General features: G+C 48.4%; 1 protein-coding gene across 1 annotated transcript in view; it reads left to right on the top strand.

Moving 5' to 3' along the window:
- Window positions 1–5,798, top strand: part of NLRP9 (NLR family pyrin domain containing 9) — a 39,005-nt gene extending 33,207 nt beyond the window's left edge. The window contains exons 7-10 of the mRNA XM_031660383.1: window positions 208–379; window positions 835–905; window positions 2,264–2,434; window positions 5,191–5,798. Coding sequence (XP_031516243.1) covers window positions 208–379; window positions 835–905; window positions 2,264–2,434; window positions 5,191–5,323 — 547 coding nt within the window. The 3' untranslated portion in view covers window positions 5,324–5,798. The remainder of the gene's footprint in view (window positions 1–207; window positions 380–834; window positions 906–2,263; window positions 2,435–5,190) is intronic.
- The last annotated feature ends 6,785 nt before the right edge of the window (window positions 5,799–12,583 follow it).

Raw genomic sequence — 12,583 nt, 5'->3', positions numbered from 1 at the left:
AGGATGACAGGTGTGAGGCACCTCACCCAGCTCCTTATTTTCTTGAGTGGCAGTAGAGTTCAAGGAACATCTGGAAAGGTTTTGCCTATGACAAAGAGAATGTGGTAACATTACCATAGGAAGCTTTAGTGGGCTGGGAGACAGTGTGTCTCTCCAGGTAGACGAGCGGCCGTTCGGTGGGCTGGGAGACGGTGTGTTTCTTTGCAGGTTGACGTACTGCTGTCTCACCTGTGTCTCCTGTGACTCCATCTCCCAAGTCCTCTTGTGCAATAAGTCCCTGTCCCTCCTCGATCTGAGCTCAAATGCCCTGGAAGATAATGGAGTGGCATCTCTGTGTGGAGCGCTGAAGCACCCAGCCTGCAGCATACGGGAGCTGTGGTAGGACCGGCTGTGATTTGCTTTAGTGTCCTCCCCCACCACCCGCCACCCTTTCCCTCTCCCTCCCCCCTCCTCCCCTCCCCTCCCACGCACCACCTGATCCGGATCCGAACAACGGACGCAACGTCTGATCCCACCAACCACGCAACAACCGCATCAACGCCCACCAACGGTCGCACCACCTGGCGTCGACCACCGCACCTGATCCTGATCCCACCGCACACCCGTCTGATGTCGCCGCACGCAAAATGCCGGAAAACGATTTGATTGATCTGATCCTGATCCTGCCGGATTTTGATCCGATTTTGATCCGATGATCACGTGACCCAGTGGTCCCAGGAACCAGGAACCAGGAAACCAGTGGAAACCAGGAAACCAGGGACCAGGAACCAGGAGAACCGAGACCAGGAACCAGGAACCAGGGAATGGAAGATCTGAGGAAATGGAATGAATGAAATAGGAGATGTTGAAGTCAGACAGTTATGTGCAGCTTTGAAGCATCCTAACTGTAAATTAGAGCAACTTGGGTGAGTATCTACCAACCATCATCGTAGGAAAATTTATCTATTTCAAGAACAGGAAGAGCCGGAGGGTCAATAGAATGGAAGGGAAGCAGGATTTTTTTTTTGTTTTTTTTCTTGAGACGGAGTCTCGCTCTGTCGCCCAGGCTGGAGTGCAGTGGCGCGATCTCAGCTCACTGCAAGCTCCGCCTCCCGGGTTCCCGACATTCTCCTGCCTCAGCCTCCCGAGTAGCTGGGACTACAGGCGCCGCCACCACGCCCGGCTAATTTTTTGTATTTTTAGTAGAGACATTTCACCATGTTAACCAGGATGGTCTCGATCTCCTGACCTCGTGATCCGCCCGTCTTGGCCTCCCAAAGTGCTGGGATTACAGGTGTGAGCCACCGCGCCCGGCCTTGGAACTCTTGCTGTTTGAAACTGGAGAGTTATTTGCCTTGGGGGCCATCCTGTGCATCATAGGATCTTCAGCAGCGCCCCTGGACACTATCCTCCAGCTGCCAGCAGCACCCCTCAGTTGGGATAAATGTCACCAGACATATGTGCCCCGGAGCACAATCGCCCTGGCTGAGAAACGCTGGTCTAGACGGCAGAGTCTCCTGCTGGGAGGCGTGTAATTTGTCAAACAATTACATGCGCTCGTGAGGCTGCAAGGATGTGTGTCTGCATCCTGGTCTCTCGATATTGACACGAGGGGCATTTTAGCCCAATCCATTCTGTGTCTTTGGGGTGGCTGTCCCACTTGGGTAAGTTGAGCAGCACTCGGTTCCCAGCCACTAGATGAGGACAGAAAAACGAGGGAGGAGAGGGGAGAATGGGGGAGAAAGGGGGAGGAAGGGGGAGGAGAGAGGGGAAGAGGGGATGGAAGTGGGGGCAGGAGAGGAAGAGAGGTGTGAAAGAGGTGTTTACGAGGGGAAGAGGGGAAGAAGAGGTAGGAGCACCTTCTCTCCTGGCGTGGTAGACCAAAAATGTCTCCGGACACTACCAGTATCCTCCAAAAATTACACAAAAATTACACACCTCCTGGCAGGAAACTCTGCCGTGTAGACCAGCATTTCTCAGCCAGGGCAGCTGTGCTCCTGGGGAAAAATCACGCCTGCCTGAAAGCCACCAACACACAGGTACACACATCAGACATAGACATATGTGTGTACAAATGTGGATAGATACGTGTATATCCACACGTCTACCTATATCTATGTATACATCATCTGTCATTTATCTGTTTGTCCATCTGTCCCCTATCCTCTGTCCTCTGCCTACTATCATCCTTTCTATCGGTATTAGGGGGTGATAAGTAGTTGGTAAGTAACAACGGCGTGCCCTCCAGCCTGCCCCAAGCCAGACTGGATTCTCTGGTCTGCAGGCTGCAAACAAGTCCGATCACCCGTGCCTGCTGTGGTGACCTCGCCGCGGCACTCGTCGCCTGCAAAACACTGAGGAGCCTGAACCTCGACTGGATTACTTTGGAACCTGATGCAGTGGCGGTGCTGTGTGAGGCACTGAGCCACCCGGACTGTGCCCTGCAGATGCTGGGGTGAGTGACTTCAGAACAAGCTTAGTTCGCTGGCCGTTTGCTCAACTGCGACATGACGGATGTCAGGCTTGGAGGGTCGTTTGTGGTGGGGGCCTGTCCTGGGCCCCTGTGGACATTGTAAAATGTCATTGTAAAATGTAAAAACCGTTGACATTGTAAGATGTCAGGCAGCGTTCTCGGCCTTTCTCATGAATTGCCGGTAGCGCTTCCCTCAGTTGTGACAATCAAAAGAGCTCCGGAAATTGTCAAAAGTCCCCCGGAGACACAGTTGCACCAGCTGAGAACCACTGCTCTATTAAAACATGTTCTACTTACGTTGGCCATAAATATGCAACCCCGGCTCAGACTTGGGAAGCGGTTCTGGGACGGGCTGAGCAGGGTCTGCATTCAGAAATACATTGGCTAAACGGCAGCAGTGAACGTTGTTCTGAAAATGAGGTTTGCCTTTGGCGTTGTACCTATTTGAAACCTGTAGGATGAATTTTTTAAGTTAATTTTTCCTTCTGATTTTATCTTAATTTTTAAAAGTTTATTTTTTAAAAAATAAATGGGCAGGGTATAAATGGAAGAAGCTGAATATTGATAATGGTTCAAGTTGGTGATGAGTACATGAATTCATTGTACTGGTGTCTCTGAGAAAAGTTCACAATATGTTAAGTTTATTTTTTTGTTGTTTTTTGTTTTTTGTGTTATTGAGGCGGCATCTTGCTCTGTCACCCAGGCTGGAGTGCAGTGGCATGATCTCGGCCTACTGCAACCCCCGCCTCCCAGGCTCAAGCAATTCTCGTGCCTCAGTCTCCGGAGTAACTAGGATTACAGGCGCTCACCATCATGCTAGGCTAATTTTTGTATTTTTAGTAGAGACAGGATTTCACCATGTTGACCAGGCTGGTCTCGAACTCCCAACCTCAGGTGATCCACCCACCTCAGCCTCCCAAAGTGCTGGGATTACAGGCGTGAGTCACCACGCCTGGCAGAGACGGTAACTTATAAAGGAAAGAGGTTTAATTGGCTCATGCGTGTGCAGGCTGTACGGGAAGCATAGTGGCTTCTGCTTCTGAGGTGGCCTCAGGAAACTTTGAATCATGGCGGAATGTGAAGGAGAAATAGGCACGTTTTTGGTGGCGGGCACAGGAGGAAAGGAAGCAGGGGGGATGCCACACACTTCTAAACAACCAGATCTTGTGAGAACTCACTCATGAGACCAGCACCAAAGGGATGGTGCTTAACTATTCATGAAGGATCCACCCCCATGATCCAGTCACCTCCCACCAGGCCCCACCTCCAACACTGGGGATTACAATTAAACATGAGATTTGGGTGGGGACACAGATCCAACCAAATCATATCATGAATATCTAGGGAGGACCCCAAGTGAAGGGGGCACAGCAAAACGCAAAGGCTCTGAGATGGGGCCAGGCCTTGTACCCTCCAGGGCTAGAAGGGGGTTCCGGGGAACTGTATAGCAGACAAGGGAAAAAATGAATTCAGAGAGGAGACAGAGACCCAGCGCCCATAGGGACAGGCCAGGCACTTAAGACCTGCATTATAAAATAATAATTATCATATCTCCCTCCTCTTCAACCACCATCCCCACACTCAAAACATGTCATCTCCACAGTAGCGAGCATTCAGAGCAGTTATTTCTGGATAACTTTCTCACAGTGTCGCTGTAGCTGAAAGGAAACTTAGCCATCTTCCCTACCTCTGAAGATTTAAGGTAATAAACTCCTACTTCTCCTGTGTCTAAATGTCTATGAATTTTTGTGACCTGCTAATCCTCCTCAACTTCTTTTTATAATTGGAGATAAAAAGGCACATAACTATGAACACCAGGCAAGAAGGACAGACACGGGAGAGGGGAGAAGAAAACTGCAAATGTTAGTTATATTCTTTCAGGAGAGCCTATGTTCCAGTCTTACCAATTATTTGTGAACTTATTTTTTTAATCTTCCTGATGCCAATAACATTTAGAAGTTATAAAGAGATAAAGATTCAATGTATAAAGCAAGAAGGATAGCTGTTGAGGGAGTAGAAGCCGGGAGGAAGTGGTGACCAATAAGCTAAGGGAAAAAATATCTCCAACGAGAAAGTGTAATTAACTGTATTCAATGCTAACCGGTTAAGTAGGATAGAATGTATTTAATAAATTGATGTTATTGGTGATGACAAAAACCAGCTTTGTTGAGGTGGGTTCAGGGGACAATGACATGAAAGGAACTGAAAATAGCAAAAATAGACAAGAAGGTTTGAAATATTTATGGGTGTAGCATCTGCTTTAATTATTTCTTAGAAAATGGGTGGGTTGTAAATGGAAGAGGCTGAATATTGGTAATTGTAGAAGTTGGTGATGGGTACATGAATTCATTATACTAGTGTCTCTGAGAAAAGTTCATAATATGTTGTTGTTTTTTTAAAGCACGTTATAAGAAGCAATAAATGTGCCAGGGCATATGAACATCAGGTAAATGGAAGTTATCCTGTTTTTTTTCTTTTTAACTTAAATTCATCTTTTTTGAATTAAATCTTAATTGACACATGCTGTATATGAAATTTCACTTTATGGTCTAAATCAGAGGCTTCCTATCCTATAGGAAGGATTCATGCTTGTTTTTCAAATTCAGAACAATTCTCCCAGTGATTTCTAGAAGAGAATAAAGAGGAGAGGAGAGGTAGACATCAGAATGTAGAGAGGCAATACTGTGTACAAATGAAAAAGAAAACAAAAAAAAACACTTTATTTCTATTTTTCCCAGGCTGCACAAATCTGGCTTTGATGAAGAAACTCAGAAGATTCTGATGTCTGTGGAAGAAAAAATGCCCCACCTGACCATTTCACACGAACCCTGGATTGACGAGGAATACAAGATCAGGGGTGTGCTCCTCTGATGGGGAACACCCTGAAGTAGTCTTCTCACAAAAGCTTTCCTTGGCCACCGTGGGCCCTTCTCCTGGCACCTCTGTCCTGTAATTGTACATCATGGCAGCAGGGCTGTGATTTCAGGGCTACTCCCTGGGTGTTCTAGCAATATGATTATGGAACGTGATACAGTGTATGTGCTGACTGTCTTTGCCTTGGTCCTATATCCCCTTGTCTTTAGAAACCCCATCCTGCCTTGCGATATTTAGAAGAACAAGTACGTTAAACAAGTGTTAAACGCTCTGGAAAGCATGGCTTTATTTTCTTAATGGATGTCTGAGTGTGTAGGGGCGTGCATTTGCAGGCACCACTATCCGGATACTTCTCACATAGAAGTGATGCTAGAATGTGTCTATAGATTGTATTGCTAGCATCCAGACTTTCTAGTTTGCCCAGATTTACATTTGATCAGTTTTCTTGTCCAATAAAAAAAGCATTTCCAAATCTCTACTTATCCTTTTATATATGACACTCCAATAGATGTTTCTAAAAATTCAGTATTATTCAAATGTTTCTATACTGTTTCTATTTTAAAATACAATATTAAACACTTCACTGCCATAATTAAACATTCCCTAGTTCCCTGCAGCAAATTGGTGATGCTTTATTGGCCTGGTCTAAAATTGTTACTACAAAATATAAATGTAAGGTGATACAGAAGCTGGATTATGTAGTATCAGTTATTAGATTGAAATATAATCTCAGATTCTCCTGAGATTGTGAAATTGTGGACCTGCCCCTGGATCTCTTGGCACACGCCTGGATTCTTTGGATACTTGGGAGGCTGAATTTTCTATAGTCTTTGATGTAGAGTGCTTGCACTTATTTGCTTAATTTTACTTCCAGGTTTTCCATATGTTTAAGCAATGATGAACTTTTTCGCCCAATTTTCTATTTGCTTTTGGACTTTTTCTACAACTTTAAAGAATGCTGGCATAGGCCAGGGGCGGTGGCTCACGCCTGTAATCCCAGCACTTTAGGAGGCCCAGGTGGGTGGATCATGAGGTCAGGAGTTCAAGACCAGCCTAACCAATAAGGTAAAACCCTGTCTTCACTAAAAATACAAAAATTAGCTGGACATGGTGGCATGCACCTGTAGTCCCAGCTATTTGGGAGGCTGAGGCAGGAGAATCACTTGAACCTGGGAGGCAGAGGTTGCAGTGAGCTGAGATTGCACCACTGCACTCCAGCCTGGAGCACAGAGTGAGACTTCGTCTCAAAATAAATAAATAAATAATAAATAAAAAACTGGCATAATCTTCCTGTGTTTCCTTCCCCTACTACCAGCCCACGTGACCAGGAGTGCTGCTTCCATTCAGGAATAAAGGGGGAAAGCCCGGTGGTCCAAAGACAAAGGAAGCAAGGCTGTGTGGACACATGGAAATATAAAAATATGAGTCTCCCAGCAGAGTCGTGTAGAGAGGAACTATGAGATCTGAGATGACATAGAAAAGCTTCAAATAGGATATCTTCCAGACTACTCAGACCTGGGGCAATAAGCAACCTTCACATAACCTTGAAGAGCGGCAGAACTTCACGTCATGGAGAAGACCAGACTCCGGATCATATGCAGACGCTCTGTATTCACAGGCTTCGAGTGTCAGCGTGACTTTAGAAAACTGAAAGAGGGCCGGGCGCCGTGGCTCACGCCTGTAATCCTGACACTTTGGGAGGCCGAGGTGGGCGGATCACCTGAGGTCAGGAGTTCAAGACCCGCCTGGCTAACATGGTGAGACACTGTTTCTACTAAAAATACAAAATCAGCTGGCCGTGGTGGCGGGCGCCTGTAGTCTCAGCTACTCAGGAGGCTGAGGCAGGAGAATGGCGTAAACCCGGGAGGCGGAGGTTGCAGTGAGCCGAGATCACGCCATTGCACTCCAGCCTGGGTGACAGAGCGAGACTCCGTCCCAAAAAGAAAAACAGCATTGAAGAAAATGCCCAATTGTAAACAGAAAAGGGGAGCCCGGACCCAGTGTTGACTGCCCCTTCCACTCTGATGACACCGGTTCAGAACTTAGATTCTCCCACGGGAGCACAGAAAACTTCCTATGCCACTGGCTCAGCTGGTCTCCACCATCCTCTCACTAATTGCCGAAAGCTGTAACTCACCACCAGAAGGGGCTGGGGACACATTTTGTTCCTCACTGAAGATTCTCCAGACTCTGCCTGCTGACGATGTCATGGATTCTACAGATGGCATGATAATGCATCTCTGTGGGGAGATCAGCTCCAGGAACTTGCTCCTATAACTAGGGACTCAGGGGCCCCCGCTCCTCCTGACCGACACTTCCCTGCACAGAGCTCTGGAACCAAGAGGAACCAGGTGGGTGCTTCCTTATGTTCAGTCTCAGGGAAGACGACGGGACTTAGTGTCATCCCTCAAGAGAGGAACATAGCGCGGTGGTGGTGAAGTCACTTTGTTCAGAGCAGGTGATAACCCTGCCTCACGCTGACATCCCGTTCATGCTCTGGCTGGACAGAGGCAGGTGGCTACCTGCCAGGGGAGTGTCTCAGGTAGGACCACAGGTGAGGGTCACTGCAAATCCCTGAGTCCTAGAGAAAGAAGGACAGGGTCTCTTTGGAGTCTGAACCAAACCTTGGATGAACAGACCCACTGAACTCTGAACCATGAACGCAAGAGTCTGCTCATTTTCTCAGACCCGACAGATCTAGCTTTGGGTGTGAATACGTGGCCGGGCGCAGTGGCTCGCACCTGTAATCCCAGCACTTTGGGAGGCCGAGGCGGGCGGATCACCTGAGGTCAGGAGTTTGAGACCAGCCTGGCCAACATGGTGAAACCCCGTCTCTACTAAAAATACAAAATAATTAGCCAGGCGTGGTGGCGCGTGCCTGTAATCCCCTAACTTGGGAGGCTGAGGCAGGAGAATCACTTGAACCTGGGAAGCAGAGGTTGCAGTGAGCCGAGATTCCTGCCATTGCACTCCAGCCTGGGCAACAAGAGCAAAACTCCATCTCAAAAAAGTACAGATAATTAAAGTGCAGGATTTGTGTTAGAACTTAAATATTCTAATACCAAAAACTAGGTCCAGTGACACACACATATATGTACAAATGGAAATTTACAGAAAGAAATCATCTATGGTACATCATGGTGGGGTGTAGTAGAATAAGACTGTCTCATTATTTCTCCAAAGATTCTGGAGACACATTGTGTGTTCTGTAGTGAGTGTGTGTGTGTGTTGTACACTCATACTTTTATCCAAGTTAATGAAAAAGAATCTTCTATCCTTCTTTAACCTGATGCAGCAAGGACAGAGAGAAAAACTTAGAACTGTAGTTCTCAGATCTTATAAAACTGTAACTTTTGTTTTTGTTTTTATTTTGAGACAGAGTCTCATTCCATCACCCAGGCTGGAGTGCAGTGGTGCAATCTGGGCTCACTGCAACCTCCTGGGTTCAAGTGATTCTCCTGCCTCAGCCTCCCAAGTAGCTGGGATTACAGGCACCCGCCACCATAGCCAGCTCATTTTTTTTTTTTCTTTTTTGAGACGGAGTCTCGCTCTGTCTCCCAGGCTGGAGTACAGTGGCCGGATCTCAGCTCACTGCAAGCTCCGCCTCCCGGGTTCACGCCATTCTCCAGCCTCAGCCTCCCGAGTAGCTGGGACTACAGGCGCCTGCCACCTCGCCCGGCTAGTTTTTTGTATTTCTTAGTAGAGACGGGGTTTCACCGTGTTAGCCAGGATGGTCTCAATCTCCTGACCTCGTGATCCACCCGTCTCGGCCTCCCAAAGTGCTGGGATTACAGGCTTGAGCCACTGCGCCTGGCCACTCATTTTTTTTTGTATTTTTAGCAGAGACAGGGTTTCACCACGTTGGCCAGGCCGGTCTTGAACTCCTGACCTCAAATGATTCACCTGCCTCAGCCTCCCAAAGTGCTGGGATTACAGGCATGAGTCACCACGCCCGGCCAAGAGCTACTGATTTTTAAAGGTATTTTGTATTCACTCACTCCTAGGAATAATGTTGAGTTCTCAAAAGTTGACACTTGTTCCTCTTGCAATTGTAATGAGTTAGATGATCTTATGATTTGAGCAAGACTTTGCATTGTTCCCTTTTAAGTTACTGCATTCCTGTGACAGGATGATATGAATTCTAAATATGACACACTGCACCCTGTCACTGTCTCCTTCTCAGGATGATAACAATTCTAAATATGACACACTGCACCCTGTCACTGTCTCCTTCTCAGGATAATAACAATTCTAAATACCACACACTGCACCCTGTCACTGTCTCCTTCTCAGGATAATAACAATTCTAAATACCGCACACTGCACCCTGTCACTGTCTCCTCCTCAGGATAGTACAATAATTTAAATAATGTGACACTGTACCTCATGTCACTGTCTCCTTCTCTCAGGATAATACACAGTTCTAGCCACCGCACACTGTACTCCTGTCACGTCTCCTTCCTCTATAGATACAACAATTCTAAATACCGCGACACTGCAATTCCTGCCTTTCACTGTCTCCCTCCTCAGGATAGGTATGAATTCTAAATACCGCATACTGCACCCTAAGGTCACTGTCTCCCTTCTCAGGATACACAGTTCTAAATGCCACACACACTGCACCTCCTGTCACTGTCTCTCAGGATAATAAGGAATTGTTTCTGTTTTTGAGATTCAGGTCTTATTCTTGCTGCCCATCACTTCAGGCTGGAGTGCAGAGGCTCACTGCAACTCCTCCCAGGCTGGAAGCAATTCTCCTGCCCCCAGCCTCCCGAGTAGGCTAATTACAGGCGCAAGCATTACGCCTGGCTTCTTCTTTCTTTTTTTAGATGGAGTTTCAGTATGTTGGCCAGACTGGTCTCCCAACTCCTGGGATTCCCAGTAAGTAGTCCACCACTTCAGGCTTCTAAGTCCTAGATCTGGCATGGAGCCACCATGCCCGGCCGAAGACTCCTGAGCACATGATCATGGGTTCATCAGCTTGGAATCCTGCACTTCAGGAGGCCGCGGCAAGAGGAATGCTTCAGCCCAGGAGTTCAGGACCAGCCTGGACAACATAGCAAGACCCCATCTCAGCCTCCCGAGTAGCTGGGACTACAGGTGCATGCCACTATGCATGACTAATTTTTGTATTTTTAGTAGAGAACGGGGATTTTTAATAGAGATGGAGTTTCACCATGTTGGCCAGGCAGGTCTCGAACTCCTGACCTCAAGCGATCCACCCGCCTCAGCCTCCCAAAGTGCTGGGATTACAGGCTCACGCCACTTCAGGAAATGTGTTGTAGTGACTCTGGATTCTGTATTGTTCTGAGAGGTTTTTTCATTTGTTTTCATTTTTGTCTGTTTCCGTAGGCAAAAAGTTGCCTGGACACATTTACAAAACACATCTCCCTATCTCCCTGCAGTCAGCAGCTATCTGTATCTATGCTAAGTTCTTTCAAAGACTCCTAAAAGGTCTCCATGGACCTCTGAAGTTTAAGTCAATGATTGGGTCAGAGCTTACTCAGAAAGCTCAAGCCAGTAAGGCTTCCAACCACCGCCACCCAGGCCGAATGGCTTGAGTAGCACATTCACTGTGTGGCATAATTCCGTGTTTGCCCAGGCTTTCCATTTCTACTGGGCTCCCTGGGGCCTCCCACGTGCATGTGTAGAAGATCACTCAGTCAGAGATGCTTGGAAAGTGGATGATGTCTATCGTTCTATGGATCACTTGCAATGCTTATTTTCCTGGGAACAGAAATGAAGTGGGGCCAGGCCGTCTCCTCTCTATTGTCTGTATTACAGAAGGAAGGGAGCGGTGCTGGAGCAGGGGGCCCAGGAGCATCCCAAGCGGCAGGCCAGTGCCCGCCAAGAAGAGAGATGTAGGTGGGATGACGCTCCGGGGACTCGGGAAAGAGACATGTGTGAGCTTTTGTGATACGAGGTGAGACAGAGCAAGGGCGCTGTGGGGTATGCGTGCATTCCCACAGACAGTGTGGATGGCTGCATTCATGCGTTAGGGCTGTCATAACAAAGTACCACCAGCTGGGAGCCCTATATAACGTCAACATATTTTCTCGCAGTTCTGGAGGCCAGAAGTTTGAGATGAAGGTGCTGCAGGGTCGGTTTCCGCCGAGGCCTCTCTCCTTGGCTCGCAGACGGCTTGTCTTCTCCCCGCGTCTTCACATGAAGGTGCAACCCCACTGTATAACAGGCAGGTTGGATTAGGACCCACCCTAATGTCCTCATTTTAACCTTACTTACCTGTGTAAAGGCCCTGTCTCCAAATACAGCCCCATTCTGGGGTATGGGGGCGGGGGAGGTGGGGGTAGGACTCCAACACAGGGCTTTCTGGAGGGCGCAGTTCAGCTAGTGACAATGACTGCAGGTGTCTACGCGGAGAGGATGGGCCACTCCCACGGGGGTCGGGTGAGCAAGGGGCGCGGGAGGAAGAGCGTGGAGATCACGTGCCGTCTAGTGTGCGCGCTGGGCTGGGAGGTGGGGGCCGGGAGGAGACCAGGACCACGAGTAAGAGCCCGCGAGAAGTACGTGTGACTTCTCCTTGTCTCCGTGTGGGCGAGAAGGCTGGAGACGGAGGAACTGTTTCCGAGGAACTGAATTCCTCCATTGATCATCTGCGCGCTGGCCCAGGTGCACCAGCGCGCACGGGATCCCAGCCTCTTCCCACAACCCCGCCTGCGGCTCCGGCCGCTCTCCGGCGCCCTCTGCTGGGCCAGCGCCCGAAACGCAGGCGAGCGCTTTCCAGCTTCCTCCAGTCCCATCCCGCGCGGTAGCCGCTCACAAGCAGGTGCTTCAACTTAAGTCCATCAAAAATAGGCAAGATTAAAAAATCTCACACTGGCCACATTTCAACTGTTCCATGTGGCATGTGGCTACTGGCATCCCTTTTGTACAGCACAGAGAACATTTCAGCATCTCAAAGTTCCATCAGATGCCCTGCCAGTGACCACTCAATCTCTGCGAAAAAGTGAGGATCCCGAGCTGTGCTCGGTGGCCCACACCTGTAATCCCAGTACTTTGGGAGGCCGTGGCAGGTGGATCGCCTGAGGTCAGGAGTTTGAGACCAGCCTGGCCAACGTGGTGAATCCCCGTCTCTACTAAAAATACAAAAATTAGCCAGGCGTGGTGGTAGGCGCCTGTAATTGAGAGGCTGAGGCAGGAGAATCGCTTCAACTCGGGAGGTGGAGGTTGTAGTGAGCCAAGATCACGCCACTACACTCTAGCCTGGGTGACAAGAGTGAAACTCTGTCTCAAATT

Source organism: Papio anubis, chromosome 20, assembly GCF_008728515.1.
Source record: "Papio anubis isolate 15944 chromosome 20, Panubis1.0, whole genome shotgun sequence".
Classification (NCBI taxonomy): domain Eukaryota; kingdom Metazoa; phylum Chordata; class Mammalia; order Primates; family Cercopithecidae; genus Papio; species Papio anubis.
The sequence above is the reverse complement of the archived record's forward strand: the minus strand, read 5'-3'. Positions and strand labels throughout refer to the sequence as shown.